General features: G+C 37.0%; 1 protein-coding gene across 3 annotated transcripts in view; it reads right to left on the bottom strand.

Annotated features, from left to right (window-relative positions):
* Positions 1-19,604, bottom strand: part of MYT1L (myelin transcription factor 1 like) — a 127,130-nt gene that overhangs the window by 87,992 nt on the left and 19,534 nt on the right. For 2 of the 3 annotated variants that reach the window (XM_085322949.1, XM_085322948.1), the window contains exon 4: positions 13,181-13,551. In XM_085322949.1, the coding sequence (XP_085179075.1) occupies positions 13,181-13,551 (371 nt within the window). Of the gene's footprint in view, positions 1-13,177; positions 13,552-19,604 lie in introns of all 3 variants that reach the window. The other variant, XM_085322947.1, reaches the window with a different exon arrangement.

Genomic DNA, 19,604 nt, shown 5'->3' on the forward strand with positions numbered 1-19,604 from the left:
TTCAGTGACAGGGACGATTGAGTAATACGCCCTAAACTAAGGAGGAAGTAACTTCAGAGACTGCTTTTACCTTTGCTACAATCATTCTAGTATAAACTAATCAGGGACAGCACACCAGAACAAGCAGTTGCACGTGATCATTTGTACCATTAAATTGTYAGTGAAGCCTTGGCATGGTTTTGGCTTGAATCACCTAGCATCCTTCCAGACAAAGTCCAGAAACAGTGCAGTGATGCTGGTTAGGGACAATTCCCAAGGGGTAGTTTTGGATGTAGTCATCCTATTTTGGGATGTAAAACTTCAGCGGTATGAACACAAGCCATGTTGCAAGGGCTGGACTCAGCCTTTAAGTGAGTGGGTGTTGATCCATTTTACTCACTCATACAGATGTAGTCTTTGATTCTTGTGATTGAAGAAATGGGAAATAAGGCAGGAGAAATCTGGTGGTGACTCAGTGGTACAGCTCTCAGCAAGCTACAAAGAGTTTTATTTCCTATTTATTTGCTCTCTACACTATGTGTATAGAAGTTCTATGACACTAGAAATGTTTGGGATGGAGATTAGAATACCTGAGTGCTAGCCTTSCCCAGAGACTGGTCAAATTCAGAAAATGTATGCTATGGTAGCAGAGCAAAACCYCCCTCTTTTCTTCTGCTATTGCACTGCAAAGACATTTCCTGTGAGACTGTTCCAGCTCTCGATCCACCTTAAGAATGCACAGTGCTATCATTTTAGAAATTGTCAGTTCCTCCTTCCTATCAGTGATTTCCCACTGTTGTTCAGATCTGCACTGGATTATCTGTCCTGACGACAAAACCTTATGTCTCACAAGGAGAAAACTTTCTCTGGAGAAATAGAGTCACTTACATATACACATACTTATATATATTTCCAGCCCGTGATATACCTGCCATATGTGATGGCAGTCATGGAGCCTACATTGACCTGGTTGCTAGAGCAGCACAATCTCAGTGCACGATATTCTGGCTGGGAYGCTTACGCCAGCTGGACACACAGAAACAACGAACTTCAAAGTCGAACAGTCAAACAAACAATAGCCAGTTTTCGAAGATACACATACATATGTAGAGATACAGAGAAAAGCTTACACTGCATAAAACTAGATTCTGAGTCTGAATCTGGTCTCATGATGGTTCAACTCGGGAATTGTTTTACTGGGGTTCACTGCAGTGACACACTGGTAGAACTAATGTACATGAGATCAGAATCAATTTCTCTATTTCTGCCTGAAATACCTTTTTTTCTTCAAGTATTCAGCATGCAATTCATACTGAAATCACCCTAACACATTGTTCACTCTCTATTGCATTTTGCAGGATTATTTTTAGGCTCTAGTCTCATTAACTTAAATTTCTGCACACAGAAGTACCTGAGCATCTTAAAAGCCAACAGAATTACCTATCCAACATGAACTTGTTCCCTCTGTCCCTTTGAATGTGGTGCTGTATTATGTTTTATGACTTCAAAATGAATTTACTAAATAAAATTGCATCAAATACTTTCCTAAAACAGAGATAAATCGTGTACATTATTTCCTCACTGCCTACCTACCTAGTGATGAGCAATGTGCATTTCAAGCAAAACATACATTTGCTAAGGAMAATTATCCTTTGTTTTATGAATACATTACTATTTTAATTTTTTACTTCTAAATAATTATTAATTATGACTCATCACTGTTTGYATCGTCCCCACAGATAAAGTCAGGTTGAATAGTCTTTAAGTTTTCATGCTATAAAAAATCTGAGAATCAACATTTATTGGACGGGTTTTTAAAAGCAGTCTGTTGATATAAAATTCCATCAATATGGTATAAAGACACAATATTGCAAAGGATCTTAAGTTATGTCACAAAATGAACTATATGCAAATGATCATGTATTAGGGAGAAGAACATATAATGATAGAATAGAGTAGAACTGTATTGTGCTGCATTGCATGTGGATGTGAAACGAGTTATATTGTAAAATCACCATTCTTCCTTAAAGCCTTGTTTTTTTGGTTATTTTAAGGATTCTGCACAATGTTAATATGATCTAGATTGTTCCTTTCCTATCATCTTCCTTGTTTCCTAATTTTCCAGGGAAGAACCCCAACAGCATATTTCATTTACTCTCTGCAGTGCTCCCATGGTGACCTCCTAATCATTTATTTGTGTCCTTCTGCAGTTTGTTTTTCCTATGTAAGCCCTGTACTCCCTTGGAGTTGCAACCTATTTCTMTCATTTCTGTGGGAGAAGACTCTTCAGCCACTCAAACAAATTATTTCTTAAACTCATCTTCTAATGAGAATTTCAACAGTAATCACTTAAAAATATATCAGCAGCAGTTTCTACCTCACTTTCAGATTGGACTTCTCTTGTGAATGTTGTATAGGAACAGTGAAACATTTCTCTTGGGTGATACAGTGATACCAATGTTTGTTCACTGCTTAAGCCCAGGAGACACTTCATGTCGAAACTCAAACTCTGATCAACTACTCAAGGATCTGCTTCTATGTGTATCCAAACAGCCCCAGCCTTAAGAAGCTCTGTATCTATACCATATTTAAGTCTCAAAGTATTCTAAATACTGGCTGTTCTCACATCTAAGTTCCCAGAGGGGACCAATCCAACAGGTCTAATACACACTTGACAGCCAAAGGCTTTCCATAAACTGTTCTTTTGGCTACCTTGCCTTAATTTATAGCCAGAAGAAGAACTGCTTCTTTCATCTTTTATTTTTTTCACATGTGTCTCCCTTTATCTATGAAGTGAAATAAATTGTTCAGCACATCACTTGYTAAAGAATTTTAAGAAAAGACTAAAACCCTTCCCAGTTCAAGTGGATCGAATATCACATCTCCCAGAAAACTATGCAAATCACCACACTACAAGTCAGACAGGAGGCAGGCTCTGTTAGGAAGCAGAAAACACAAGAGCAGCGTTAAGATCTACACATATTTCTTTTCATGCTATTTAGATCATGCAAAAATATCCTGCATTCACTGTACATTGCATGCAAAGGCACTCATCTATGAGAAAGAAAAGTGGTTTCTGATCCCTGCTCCCATGACTGATTTTGTAATCTAATATTAAGCAGTCAATTCATAAAATGGTTCGAATGTCCTTGGAGCAAAGACAAGAACCCAGCGTGTCCTGCTTTCCCAGAAGAATGATCCCTTTTGGTCTACTGCTGTTTTTGAATTCTTTTCTAGGATGGGATACAGCTTCAGCAGAGTGCCTAAGAACATTGCTTGTGCAAAAACAGTCTAACTACTAGCCTTCTCTGCTACGAAAGATGAAAATGTGGTATTGAGCTCCTGTTACACCTCTCACACTCAACTCAGGTACCCAAGTTACAGACAGGGGCAGAACTTCCATTCCATTCTACTTCAGAACATTTACTCCACTCCATCAAACATGGGAGGATTTCTGACTCTCGAGAAAGTATTCTAGTTTCTATTCACACAAAAATTGCCCTTTTTGGCTATATTTTCAGAGAAGCACACACACAGATTGCTCTCATTAGATAATAACAAACTACATCATTAACCTAAGYATATTTTGATTTTTTAATTCCACTCCTATTCCTAACAATCTGGTAATAATTATCAGTTATTCTGTATTTCCACTATTATTTTTAAATTATTATTTAATAATAACTATTATTAATAAAAGATTATTAAATATATTTTGTGCTTAATTATCTGAGGGCAAAGTTTTATTCAACATATTTCAGTGGAWCACAAAACAACTTTCAACTTTCAGTTGGATGTGAGACTTGAAAGTTGAATGATAGTTTTAATTATTGGAGATGATAACAAAACATCTAAGGGTTATCCTATAAAGATTTTGATCCAGTGCTTTGCAGGGTGTCCAGGAAGCTGCTTAGCTGATGTATCTCTATAAAGACTTCTTTTAAATATTGAGGCAATTGGTAAAATTATGGATTTCATATATATATGATACAATAGAAATCAGAAGGAAAGCAGTTGCACAGCCCGCTTTAGAAGTGTGTATGTCAACCACACAGTCTTATCACATATGCTTTGAAAAAAAGTGAGGATATAACCCAGCCTGATGTGGGCCTGTGCAGATTTGCAAACACCTCTATATTATGTGATTGGAAATACTTAAGTCACACTGATCTTTCACTTATCACCTAATCCATATCTAAGGAGTAAAAGGAAGAAAATTCCTGTTTGTCTTTTTCGTTTGTATTGCTTCTTAATTGTAAATTCAGCTGTTTTACAACTGTGGAGTATCTTTGGCTTTACAGTAACTGCTGAAAACTAGACTGCTACTCTTCCTATTACTAGAATAGCATGCAAAATTAAGTTTTTAGGATAACAAAATCATCAGATTGATCTGTTCAACTAATCAATTCACATCCAGTGCTGCACTGTCAATCCTGTTAATTGTCAAAACTGTCTCCTATAGAGCTACCCCAAATTTCTGCTAAACAGTAATATTTAGTGCATAAAACATGTAAAATCTGGCAAGAGTTCCTTAGAAATAGTATGAAAAAAGCTTAACAACTCAACAACAAGTATGATGGGTACTTTACATGCTTAATGTTACTGATTGACCATTTTCAGTACTTTCTGTATGAATCCATTATATGCCAAATAATTTTGAGGATTTTAAGAACAAGAGTGACCAAAACTAGCTTAATTCCTATAACTATTTCAATCGTCTTCCCTAATTACTATTTTACATCCTTAACCAAACTCTTGAGGTGCTTTCCTTCCCACCATTAGCCCTCTCAGTCTTCTGATAAATGAATTGGCCTTCACTGCTGTGTAGCTTATTAATTTTGTCTCCCACAGTCTGCTTTCACAGAACATTTGTAGAATAAATTAATTCATACAAGGGAAAGTACCTCTTATGATATAAAAGGACTATGCCATGTGTGGTATAGCTGATAGAAGAAGAAAATTGAAATGTTCTGAAAACCATAATATGAGGAAGAAATGCTTGCTTAATAAAAGGTATTCAGGATTAGGTAAATATGCTTATTAAACATCACTGCTYTTGTTTCAGAATAATGCTTTTTTCATATTTTTGTTTGTTTCTGTAACTTGAGGCATTCAGTAGGATTGCAAACTTGATTCATGAGAGTAGATATGGATCAGAAGAAATGATCAATCCAGTCTGCAATTTTCTTTCATTTTATTATCTCCCAGAGGAACTGTTATAGTGCAAAATTAACTCYTACAGCAACCAAACAAGGTTCTCTGCTTTTCAGGGTGAAATGTTGCCATTTGTGTTCATTCAGCACTTTTTAGGACATATATTTTAGTCCAGTTGGAATTGTGAATGAATAGTGCGATCAAAATTTGTCCTTACAGCTGCATTCTAAACACGAGAGGAAAAATAGGAACCTATAACACTGACCAAGCAAAACTATTTTGAGTATTTTTAAGAATCATTACATCTGTAGGATCAAGAAAGAYTCATACAGAGTCTGTAGTCTCTGTGTAAGCTGCCATGCAAGCCTGGACAATGTAGTTTTGGAAGAAGCTCTTCTGAAAGGCAATGGAATTCAAATAGATAATATGAATAGCTCAGTTTTGCACATTCTGTGAATATTCTTCCCAAAGTGCCATATCCCAGAAGTGAGACTTTCTAAGATAACATCAAGTCATTATGTTTGCAAATATGGATGCACAGAGCTGATATAGAACTGAATTCACTGTTGGATCTTTAAGGCACTATATGGCGTAAGCAACAGTTTTTTGGCACCATTGTGCCAAAAATAGTAGATCACTGGGAAGGAACTGTATTCAGAGAGTCTAGTGAGAATAAGAATACAGTTCTAACACTACAACACTTGTATTTTTAATTTCTTCTCCAATCTACCTTACTCCAGAAAGAAGTAATTTTACTATATCATCCTGTCAGGCAACAGATGAAAGGAGCAAAGTCAAGGATCCACTCTGCATTTTTYTGCAGACAGTAGGATGTAATGGAAACACAGAAATACATAGCCTCTATGAACCCTCTTCTTGTGGATTGCAACTGCAAGAATCCTAAGCAGCACTGCTGTGATATATGGTTGCTGTCTAGACCTACTTCTCTGGCAAGATTACCTCTGGGTCTAGGCACACAGAAGCACCAAAATAATTTGACATTTCAATGGGCCCAATATCTCATATTCAGCTAACACTAGATGTAAGAGTCATAGGATGATAAGKTTGGAAGGGATATCTGGAGATCATCTAGTCCAACCCTCAGCATAGCCCATACGGGGAATGAACCCRCGACCTTGGCATTAGCAGCACCACGCTCTAACCAACTGAGCTAAACAAGTCAGTGAGTTAATACCAAAAGCAACCAAATGCACACATAACAGATTCAGAATGAAAACAGGATTAAAATCAAGTGTGGTGCTGAATTTGTTGTGCGATGCTCTTGCTAAGGCGTTTAAGTTCAGGCTGTGAACAGTTGAAGCATCCCAACACCCTCTACAGAATTTCAACTGATGTCAACACAAGTTATGTTTGGCAAAGATCAATAATTTGTCTCATTAAGGTGAATAATTTCTTTACACTGCATAAAGCTGTATTGAATCATTTGCACTTGAAGGATCTGATATTTCATATTATCATTTAAGGCCTTCTATTTGTAAGAAAAGAACTAAGTATGTAAACCCCCAAATCAGAAGGACACTTACGTACATTCCTAACYTTAAATATGGAAATAAAGTAAGCAGGACTACTAACTGCATAAAGTTTTGCRTAAGTTTCTAGGCAGAGCCTGAAAGGTTTACTGAACCTTTATTAACCTTTCACATAGAAGGCAGTCTTTTAAAATGTTTCTTCACAAGGAAGGAAAAGTTGTGTGTGACAAAAGCAACACTATCTCATGTAAATATAACTCTATTGACCTAAATAAAGTTATTGATTTATCCTGATGTAAAGGAGCTAAGTATCAGGCTCAATTTCACTTCAGAAAATTAAAGATGATCTTTAAATGATGCCATGAACAAATTATACTGCAAGCAGCAAATAGTAAACATCTTGAGCACAGAACATACAAACAAGTGAAAACTTCCTAAATTAACATAACTTTCATGTTTAAGCAATCAACTAACCAACCATCCAACCAACTGCCCACAAACATATACCAAGTACAATAAATAGATCCAACCCTTTTCCATAAGAACTGGAGGTATCCAACAGGTATTTACTGGTTAGCTCTTTYCCCATCCTACTTCACAGCCTTGAGGTGTTCAGCTCTGAATTACTTGTTTCAAATTCTTTTAATTACATTATCTCAAAAAAAAAAGGTGAAAATATTTAGTCTGAATGTCTCCAGATGAAATAATATTAACTGCTAAAAATCAAGACATGTAGCAGTGTATATTTGTATCTTCAGTACGGGAAGAAGATAGGAAAAAGAGTTGTCCTATGCAGTGGTTTGACCCAACCACTTCCAGGCTTGTGCACTTTGTAACTAGACCAGAAAGGCAACTTGATCATCTTATGTAGAAGAAAAAACATAATGGTCAAGGTAAAGTCTTCTAGCCATATCTCTATTCATTTTTTTGTTCTTCGTATTTTTTTGGTGAAGTACCCTAAGCACAGTGTCTTTTTCTTCACAGAATCACAGAATGATTGAGAWTGGAAGGGACCGTTGGAGATCATCTAGCCCAACCACTCTTCTCAAGCAAGGTCACAGAAGGCTGCCCAGCACTGCATCCAGGCGGCTTTTGAATACCTCCAAAGACAGAGTCTCTACAACCTCTCTAGGCAACCTCTTCCAGTGCTCTGTCACCCTCACACTAAAAAAAAAAAAAAAAAAAAAAGCTTTTTCTCAAATTCAGATGGAACTGCCTGTGTTTCAGTTTGTGCTCACTGCTTCTTATCCTGCCACTGGGCATGAGCCTCACTCCATCTTCTTTACTCCCTCTCCTCAGTTATTTCTACATATTCATACGATCTCCCCTGAGCCTTTTCTTCTCCAGGCTAAACAATCCCAGTTCTCTCAGCCCTTCCTCACATGACAGATGCTATAACCCTTCCATCATCTTCATCGCCCTTCACTGGACTCACTCAAGTAGCTCCATATCTCTCTTATACTGGGGAGCCCAGCACTGGATACAGCACTGCAGGTGTGGCCTCACTAGAGCTGAATAGACATCATCTCCCTCAGTCTCCTGGCAAGGCTCTGCGTAATGCAGCCCAGGATACCATTGGCCTTCTTTGCCGCCAGGGTACGTTGCTGGCTGATGATCAACTTGATGTGAATGGCAGCACAACCCTCCAGCGTATCAGCCACTCCTCCCAGTTTTGAATTATCAGCTGACTTGCTGTGGGTACACTCTACCTCATCATCTAGATCATTAATGAGTAAATTGAGCAGTATTGGGCCCAGTACTAACCCCAGTCTGACTAGACTTCATGCCACTGATCACAACCCTCTGATCTCGGCCGTACAGTCAGTTTTCAATCCAATTCACTGTCTGCCCATTCTTCAGAAGCAGAAAAAAAGGAGAGCTCCTATATTATTTTATAAAAGAGATGAAATGATATAGCAATAGAGTCTGTTAGCATAGAGTTAATATTTGCTTCCCCCTAGTGAGGCTGGCATATATTTATTAAGTCCTCTTCAGCTCTGGAAAATGCACCTCTTTCCATTCACATTGTTTTAAACAGTGAGATGTTGTTTTCTGGCTTCTTCATTTAAAGCTATAATTTTCTTCTATTCARTGTTTTGCCTAAGAGGTACATGTGAGTCCAGCTCTCTGCTCTGATTAATACTGGACACTTACTCTGTTCACCAAATAGATGACTGCTTTCCTGCTGACAGTTTAAATAAATGAATACGATTTGTGGTCAGCAGGCTGGACAGTCCACCTTGCTAATACATAGCTGTCTTCTTTATTTTGCAGAAGGAGAATTTCCTAAGTTGCAAGGACAGTGAGAGAGCTGTGCACTACCACAGTTTCCTCAGCACATGTGATCCTTTTATCTTTAGAATGGTGTTTGTGTCTCCTCTTGCTTAGAGGGACATGCATAATTGCTGCAGAAGCAATCTAATTTAGGGATCAGGAAGATGAAGGAGAGCACTGACAATGCTAATAAAGCTTGTAGGTGTATTTCAAATTATGAAGGTCTGTGTGTCTGAATCTAGTTCATACAAGTGGAAGAAAAAAAGAATCATTTTACTAGATTATGAAAAATAATTGTCCAGTTTAAAGAAATGTGAAAATAGGTGGGACAACTCTCYCTACTTTCATGTGCTAACCCTTATTTTTTAAAAAAGCCCATTGTATCATGTTCCCTTGAATATGTACTGCTATCTCTGTCTTACAGCTATTTTTATTAAAAATTAAGTGCAGTACCACATGCTGGTATATTAAATTTGTCTGCTACCTTGACTTTATTAGACCATGAAAGGTAGTGTCTAGCAGATTCATGTATCTTGGCGATTCACATTTTAGTAAATTTCAACAATTTTTGCAACTTCTTATCTGAAATGGATTTGATTGATGTATCAACTTTCTTTAGATCAGCCTGACTCCTCCTGCCCCTGGCGAATTATGAAATACCTGGAGTACAAGCCATCTTGAATGTCTTCATGTGATATAGGCTAAATGGTGCCTTGGAACATCTGTTCCGGTAGCTTCTCCAACGGAGATTTCTCTCTATAATAGAAAAGCTTTGTGAAACAGTCTTTGGGACCCAGATACCTGAAGTGAGCTCCTCTGAAAAGGAGGAAGTACTTTGGTTTGCCTTGCTAAGCAAATGTGTCCTTCAGATTTCAAGTCAAAGATTTTATGCAGTAACCATCATGGAGAAGGGAAGCTCCAAAAGCAGCCTTTTCTTTTACTCCTTCATTCATTTGCTTCCCATTTGGATTGGAATTTACAGGTTAGGTTATCTTAACAAAGGTCATCTGTCTGCCTTTTTTTCTAGGATATAAGTGAAATTCTAGGATATAAGAGAAATTGGAAAGATTTACCTTTTCTTTAATGGGTGCTGTACATAAGGGCTTTTCAAGACTACTGTGCTTTTTAATAAGGTAGATGGATACCTGTTCTTKAAAGAGATTTAGTACATTTAATAGAAGTTTAAAGAGGATATACTGGTCACTAATGGGGAATTTTAAGCATTAATTTTAATTCAAGGGATTATATGCAGAAATATGAGCACAGAATCTGTGACTCAGATCTAAAAAAGTCTTTTTGTTTCTTTAATTTGTATTTTGTATTTGTAAGAGTGTTGCTTTAGGAAGCTTTTGAATCTTCCAAGTCCTTTAGCCTACCAATGACTAGACTGGAAAGATACGATTTTCAAAAAGGCCAAAATGGTTTCAGAAAATTTCCTAATATTTTCAGTGAGATTTATGTACCTATATTGCCTATAATCCTTTGAGAATCCTATTCAAAATTCACTTTCTGTTATCACAAAGTATGGGCAACGACATGCCAGTGAGGTACTGGAGTTTCTCAGGATTTATCTTTTTCTAACAGAAAAATGAATTTGGTTTAGGAMATGGTATCTTTTTTAATCTTTTTCCCTTAATTGTTAGTTTTGTGGTCTTATACTTGCTGAGTGAACACTTCTTTCACAGATGCTAAGATTTTAATTATTTTGTCCATCTAGATGACACGGAAATTTTCTGAACTACTATAAGCTACAGCACAAGTGATAGAAACTTTTATGAAGACCATGCAGGCCTCCTCATCACCAAAGGATAATTCTGCATTTTGTTTCTAAGGAAAGGAAGAGTAAGACACATTCAGACTACCTGCTAAGGTGCCTTAGAGGGTGGATGATGGTTTAGCACAATATTTAAATAGAAGTGAGCAGGGAGTGATTCAGACAACTAAATTCAGAGCTGCTAGACCTAATTTTCCCCTATCTCAATAGAGAAAGGCAAATGCCATATTCAGACCACCTATTTTTAGAATCCCTTCCTTTGGTTGCACTTCATTTTCCTGGAAAACAAACGGTCCAAATTCCACCAAAGCTGCTTTTGTTATGAGCAGAAGAAAATGAAATGACAGGATCCCTGTCAAAACCAATAGGAAATAAAGTATCTAAGAAAACCTGCTTTATTAATTAGCTTTTAGACCTCACCAAGAACAAGTCCTGTTATCAAACCCTGCTCCTTGACATAAAAATCCCWTATTACTTTCCTCATTAATTGCTACTAACTCTACATTGTGAAACAGCTGTGCTATAACTGGGACTGTCCATATAGTGATTAATATGTTGATTCTGGAAAGATCACAAAATAATTTTCTTTTAAAATTCTATTATCACTCTTCCCATTTTATGAACTCTTTTCCTAATGGATAATATTTTATATAGAATATATATAAATATATATTTATCCATAAACATATGTATTATCACTGGAATAACATGGGATCCTAAGAAAACCTTGTCTTGCATGAATTTTAATTCAATGTACTATGCAGAGCAGCTAATACATATACCTCTGCAAAATTCTTAACTTTCAGTTCTTAACCACAGCCTACTATATATGGAAGGAAAGCAGTCAAAAATCAGTTACCCTCTATAGGTTGACTAGGACCACTAAGTGCATGTGTAAATGTGCTGGAATAAGCAAAGCACTGTGTTTCATAATGTCAGTAGAAGTAAATTGAGTATCAAGCCTGCTGGCTTGCCAGAAGCAATTTTCTTGAGCTCTTTAGTTTTGTTTAAGTTTTTTTTCCCAAAGCCATTTTTTATAGTGTAGATTCAAAGTTTTCATGTCAGCCCACATCATAGGAACAGTTTCACCATGACCTAAGTACCAACAAGCTCAGTCACCACTATCTTTTAAAAACTGCTAGACTTACTGCACTCGTCTATCAGGATAGCAATAGCAGTTGCACACCAGCTTGATCTAAGATAGCTTCTCTTTMAGCTTCTGAAACAACAGTTCTCTGCAAAAGGAAATCATTTCCTGCTGCATCAAATTCTTGTGTAACTTTTCAGATTAGGTATTTTTGTTTTACCAATGTGGTTGGTAAATTTAAGCAATTGAGGGAACGTTACAGATCCAGGTATCTGAAAAAAATCTTACAGTCAACTGGCCACCGTCTTGCCTGAATGGAAAGAAAACTTCCAAAGTCTTTCTCTATAAGATTTAAGATCTGACCTTACAAAATGCTGAAACAAAAGTCATACAACTTTCATACCTGGTTGCTAAGAGGAATCCAACTGAGGAGTGCTGAAAGCTTTTCTTATATTTTTATTGGTTAGAAAGGTGAATCTACCCAACCAAAAACGTGTTCCCTGGAAATGGGAACAAAATACTTTTTAGATAGCTCATTAATTTTTGCATGATTCTTTCATTTCACCCCAGTGCATTATGATGTCTGTCATCAGCATATGGACTCTTGAGTAAGTGAACAATGATTATAATTTTAGAAAATACTAGTTACAGACAGTCCAATATCCCCCAAAAGAGGAAGGTGAATAGGTTAATCACAATGCTACTGCATTAGTTTGGTTACTAACAGGGACCAATATGTTTACATGACATTTATGTCATGGCATTAAAACCAGAAAATATTAATTTTAGAGAAAATTTATGTATGTAAACCTTTCACTGTCTATATTTTTAATATAATCAACTAAAGTACACATCATCCAAGTCTCAAAGAACCAAAATATATTAAAACAGTTCATTCTGAATAGTTTCTTGGTGGAATAAAATTGGAGAGCAAAATTTTCAAAAGAAATAGGCTCATCTTTGTTCACAAAAAGTTATCTGCAAACTTGTGACAGAATTTATGTGGGCACTCACTGACATTATGTAAGCAGATCCAGCAAATACACTTGCAAATGATCAGTGCAGGCATCCAGCTGTAGCTGATGCTTTGCTTGTATCTTTGTGAATATCCTCCTGGTAACTGCATGTATTAATCCATTATTTGGACTACATTTGTTGCAAATGTTTTTAGCACAAACACACCTCCACCCTCCTTGTTTGCTTGTTCAAAAGTGCTGGTGTATTAAAAAGTATTTGGAAGACAGGCTTATTAAAATAAATRTTAAAAGAACACAGTGGGGTATATTTTCAGTGTGGAGCAGAGAGACTTAAYTGCATAGCTTTAATGAGAACTGCACAGCTAAATCCTCACACACCACACTGGAAGATTAACCCAGAAAACACACAGTGTTTACTTTTTACTAATACTCTGATTATTACCACGTTCTTCCTCCTCCTCCTCTTCCTCCTCCTCTTCTTCCTCCTCCTCCTCCTCCTCATCCTCCACATCTTCACCTTCCTCTTCATCCTCTTCTTCTTCTTCTTCAATCTCTTCTTCTTCTCGATCTATCTCCTCATCATCCTCCTCCTCATCAGCTTGCTCCTCATTGTCATCTGAATATTCCTCCTCCTCTTCATCCTCTTCCTCTTCTTCCTCTTCTTTTTCATCCATCTCCTCTGTGCCATCAGTTTCATAGCACTCATCTACTGAAGAGTTGTCTGCTTTAACCACAAAGGGTTTTCTTTTGGGAGCTGGTTCTTGGGGTTGCTTATCTTGTGTTTTTCTTTTTTTTGCCAAAGGACAGCCATAAACACTGTTCAAAAATAAAAGATGCATATTATTACACTATCCTGAAGATTTCTGTAGGTCAGATTATATAACTTGTGTCATTTAGTCATTTATTCTAGTTTTATACCATGATTAATYGCTATTCTCAAAATGCATGTTTTCAAACTGAAATGCTGCTTAGGCAATAATGACCAAGGGAGAGAACACTTATAAAACCTCTGAACTTGCAAGCAACCATTATTTGCCTGAAAATGTCACAGGTACACGCCAGCATAACATTTACAGAACTAATACAAATGTGTGTTTTTCTTTCTCATTCTTTTCTATTTTGCATATTCCACCCTTTGTTTGAAGGTAGTTTAAAAATAGCAAAYTTTTACTACCTGTTAGCTATTAGCACAATAATCAGAAGAAAAGCAATACTACATAATTTTGTAATAGTCAGTAAGGTTTTGATTGTGTACAATTAAGATGTGTTCCTGTGCTATTTAAATAATGAAAATAGGACTGCATTCTTAACGCTGTTGCTGTTGTTATTATTAAAAATAATGAATTGCTCTTAAATTTTCCACTGTTCTTCCCTATTATATGCTACAGAGCTAAATAAAAGGGAAAGAAAGCTCCCTTAAGTTTTCAGGGCCAGCATTAGAAATGTTCTTGTACTGAAAAAATCAAATAGTAAATAAAATCCTTTGTCAGTGAAGAAAGTCAAAATTTTCCAAAGCTAAGTAGCTAAGTACCACTTGTGCTCTGAACATTTTAATATATCACAACATTCCACGATAGCCATAACATTTCCGGGTTTTGGCCAGTTGTATTATTTTTCTATTAGACTAGCCACCTATTTCTCAAACATTGTATAACCTGTGTTTGTTGAACATGATCATCCTTGCATAACCTCTACAACCTTCTACAGAGGGTGATCACACACACTAATTACTTTTTTATTTTAAAAACTTTCYCTTTGAACTTCTTTATTGTTCAATTTTAGGTGCTACTCAAGCCACACTGTTTGAGTAGCACTTATTGCCATGTTCCTTTCCTGTGATTGACTAGTTTTGTGACATTTAAACTGTTCCCACTAGTTCTTTCTGTACATCAACTTATAATCTCCTCTTTAAATTATATTTGCTTACATCTTATCATGATTACAAACCACTAAGATCTTTATCATTTTCTTCCCTTCTTATAATGTTTCACAGTCAGAAACCACTTAAAAAATAGAGTTTATCACAGCACTTAGTACTACAGATGTGCTCTTTGTGGTGTCTGCGTGTTCTTGATCTTGRCCAGATTTAATTGCATTCCAATAGCTATGTAGCCCAATTAGTTTACCYGCTACTAGCAAGGTAGCAAGTAGTCCATTTTATGTAAGTGCCTAACTTAGCCTCTGTCTTACTCTAACTGTAAAGTTTATGCTCACAGAGGGGYTGGTTCAGCTCATCACACTCATATCTACGGATCATATGCAGTCACCTAACACGGGTATGCATCATGGGAAACCTGCTAAGGGAGAACTCTCTACAACATAAGCACCACTAACTCTCTGTGTAGGGACTGTAGGTGTCTCTAAGGTCTAATACAGTGTGCCTAAATGAGACATCAACTGTCACCCATTAACACTATCGAGAAACACTAAGAAAATTTTGTGCACCTGCATCTAGTCAGATTCCTGTCCTCCTCATCTGGGTGCAGGTATGTCATAACACAATATAGAATTTGCAGAAATGGACACAGAGACCTAATGGTGCAGGCTTAGTATAGCTAGAGAGGGAATGAACCCAGAGCCTCCAATCCCAAGAAACATTCTCCGGTTAGCAGATAGCGTGGTACATGCTGGGTAAGAGCATCTCCTTCTAGAAGCAGAGCTCCCGTGCAACTGGCTGCAAGAAAATCACAATCTGATACTACATAGAAGGCGAACAAGAGCCCAAACCTCTACTACTCTTAGAACATTAAACCTAGGAAAGAAGGAGGCCTACAATTCTGGTGTTTTCTCTTTGGATTATATTTCTATCCAAAGATTCTTCAATGTAAAACATTTTAATATGTTGGGAATCCTTGTTCTTAGGTCCCCACTGTTGCTCTCTGCCAAGTCACAATCCTCCCTCCTGCCTGTGATTAATCTTATACACCTGGTGAGGACAAAGTTGCTCAGATTCAAGAGGAAAAATAGAATACATCTTCACAGAGAACTTCCCACATTATTACAGTCAGGGCAGAAATGGGAGTTCAGTCCCCATCAGTCTATGCAGTACCTAAAATCTGGGGCAAAAGAGAAACATTATTTTTGTAGTTCTGATGACATCCACTTTAYTTTAGAATTTCTCCTGGTAATGTGGAAAGAGTTTAGGACCTATCTAAACTGTTTAACTAAATGGAGCTCTGAGAGAAGACAGGGAAGTTTTTCCTCAGAACAGGAATTTCCAAGTGTGTGTAGTATGCAGAGAAATGGCTGAATAATTAGAGAGGAACCTGTTTCAGTTAGGTGCCTAACAGAGGTTGCAGTCCTGGAAAACAGGATTGAATCGCTGCCTGGGGCTTAGGTGGATTTTAGAAACGTGCATAGCTGTTCAGTGTAATTTAAGCAGAAAGGGTAATATTCACTGAGTGGATGTGCCTTAGTTTCTTGTCTTAGTTTCTGTTCTTTCTCTTTGTGATTTATATTGCCCTCACTATAGGTTCTTCAAACTTATTGTCATTAAACTGTATTTTCTTAAAATCCTGATTTTCAAAGATGTGAGTAGACTTAGACAAAATCATAGAGTCACAGAATGGGTATGGTTGGAGGGGACCTCTGGAGATCATCTAGTCCAACCTCCTGCTCAAGCAGGGTCACCTAGAGCATGGTAGACAGGGTTGCATCCAGGTGGGCTTTGAGTATCTCCAGAGGAGACTCCACAACCTCTCTGGGCAACCTGTTCCAGTGCTCTGTCACTCTCACAGGGAAGAAATTCCTCCCAACAACCCCTAGGATTTCTTTTCTTCCTTTTATAATAACCTTCTTAGAACATTATGAGAGGTAAAGATGATGCTTCAGGCAGCTCTAAGCTAAAATAATCAGTGATAAAATGTAGAAGTAGATGCTCAACCGTTACAATATTTGGCCATTGGAGATAAATTAAACTTAAATTTGGTCACACTAAAGCCAGAATCACCCCCCACTCCCACATATTTGTTCAATTAAGAATCACASAATCACAGAATGGTTGAGGTTGGAAGGGATCTCTGGAGATCATCTAGTCCCATTCCCCTGCTCAGCAGGGTCACCTAGAGCACGTGGCCCAGCATCATGTCCAGTCTAGCTTTGAGTATCTCTAAGAATGGAGACACYACAGTCTCTCTGGGCAACCTGCTCYAGTGTTCAACCACACTCACAATAAAAAAATTTTTACTTATGTTCAGACAGAATTTCCTGTATTTCAGTTTGCACCCATTGCTTCTTGTCATCTACTGGATACCACTAAGAAGAGTCTGGCACTGTCTTCTTTACACCCTCCACACTAAATAGTTGCAGAAAATTTTAACTTAGCAGTGCCTGGAAGAAGTCCCCTAAGAATTCACAATAGCCTAGGAACTGGCAATTAAGACAGCATTATAATAACTACATCTATTTTGGCTGTAATTGTTTAATTTTTGTATTTGTCATCTAAATATAATTGTGTATGTCTTTTTAGATACAAATTGTTTGTCAAAGGTATAASGGAATTGTCATCATAATAATTTCTGGTCATTTTAAATCCTTTATTTTAATCTTTAGCTTTATGCTTTTCTACAGAACACTTTATAAATTATGTGAGAATCTAAGACATTACTCTGGATTCAGGCCTCCTTAAAGTGTCTAACCAGCAATGGGAACCAAAGCCAGTTATCTGCCTGATCTGTTTTGATACTTTTATAAATCTCACTAAATAACTATTTGCAACTTTAGCTATCAAAATAAAATTGTGAATTCAAATTTAGTTGGTTATCTATTCTCACTGTCTTTGCTCATGCAGTAAAAATTCAGGAGACATCAGCAACTAATGGAAATAAGCACATTCATAAATTTTACAAGGTTGAGCCAACACTGTAAGACTGAGGAAACTGCCACTTTYCCAGGGATATCTGTTACGGTAGTTAGCTCTGAGTCAGTTTTTGTAAAGTCCTTCCTAATTACTTTGTACCAATATGCTGTTCCTTTTCTCTACGGTCCAGAATTTATTCTTGCCTCTGCTTGGATTTATAGTTTGCAAAGCTAGCATTACCTGGGTGCTTCTTATAAAACCTTCAAGGCAGAGCCTTGCACTGCCTTCCTCCTGCTCTTCAGCTACACACCTCAGTCTGTGAGAGTTAAAAAAAAGACAGCTCTTTCAGAAGGCCAGGAAACAGGCCACCAGACCTGGAGCCTACTATTTAGCTGCCCTATTTTCTTCTTTTTCTTTCTTAACCTATTCTGCTATCATCCTTTGTTTCATTAATTTTTCAGATTCTGCCTGCAGGACGCTTCTCTCTGTTTCTGGCATTCTCCCTTTGGTCTCGACGGCGAGCGCACCGAGGGAGAGGAAGCGTTCGGCTCCCCAGCACGCTCTGCCTCCGCCGCCCCTCGCTTCCCCCCCAGCCGCATCGGGAGACCACAGCCTTTCTCACTGACCTCTTGTTCCGCACAGATTTGTAAAATCTGTTATTGCTTGTCCTYGTAGCTTCTGCAATTTTCTTCCCATTTTCAGTTTTGGCTTTTGCGATCATTCCCTTATTTGCTTATTTTTTAGACTTGTTTATCCCTGCTCATAGCAATGACCCCATTGATTTATCTGTCTTGTATGCTTTTATTTTTTCTTTTATTGCTCATTGTATTTCCCTGGTCCACTACATTTGTCTTATTTTCCCCTCACACTTCAGCTCTCTTTGCTTTCAAGAGAATACATGTTTGGGCTTCCTGAAATACACTTTTGAATATTACACACTTCTTTTTGCTGCATGTCTCAGCCACTTCAGTTTTTCAGAAGCTATCATAAATAATTCTTGTGGAAAGAATGTTTTAGAATTTCATAGTGATAAACTCCAAGAGGACATATAGATATTAATAATTAAAGAAATTGAATAAATTGTGTATACATTTATATTCCTCAGTTAGAAGATAATTTCTGTTACATTTTGAAACTCAATTTTTATTCATTAAAATATGCAGTCCTACTCAATGTTAGTAGGACTCTTCTTCAGAAAATATGCCTTTTTTCTCCCCAAAGTTCAATTCCTTGATTTTGAATATCTTTTGATACAAATGTAATACTAATTTTCAACATAATTATTATTGTTATTATTTCTAAGCTGTAACAATTAAACATACCTCTTTAACTATATATAGTACAGGAACAGAGACATAGAAGGGACTTTCTAAATCAGATTAAAAATTAATATTCTCCTCTCTATAATATGCTACCTCACAGATCACAGGTGGGACATGACACACATATCTGGAGGAAAAAACTCCTCTTATAGGTGTCCTTTTCCCAACATGAATTATAAAGGGAGCCTAATAAAGTTTCAGTTAATTTTAAATACCTAATTTTGATAAAGTGAATCATATCTGTCTTGTCTGCTAGCCTTCTTTTTCATTTTTTTGCTCTTTTATAAGAGTGACTTCTCATTTCAGAAGCCTTGTGCTACAAAGCCAACACCAGCAAAATAAGATAATGACAATATTATGCCCTAAAGCTGAATAATAGTTTTTCTTGGAGGTTTCTTTCCTTCCCCCCACATTTTTTTTTGCACTAATACTTTGAAAAACCTTATAAAATGTTTTTGCAGTTTAAAAAGTGTCTCAAATAACTCTGCTCTCACTTTTTTTTTAAAATATGAGAATTTAGTTTAATGTAAAACAAAATATTTGATACATAATAGGCACCTAAAAACTTACTATATAGAAACCTAGTGAGGTTACCAAAAACATGCAAAATAAGCTACCATTTATGATGCTGTTAAGTATCTGAAGTATCACTGAGGTGTAATTTTAATAAAGTACAGCTGAGGACAGCAGCTTAGGAAGAGCCTACTTGGAAGCAGACTTCTGCGTAAGCCTTCACTCATGAAGCTCCC

Source organism: Rhea americana, unplaced genomic scaffold (genome assembly GCF_003343005.1).
Source record: "Rhea americana isolate MKP2758 unplaced genomic scaffold, rheAme1 scaffold_80, whole genome shotgun sequence".
NCBI lineage: Eukaryota > Metazoa > Chordata > Aves > Rheiformes > Rheidae > Rhea > Rhea americana.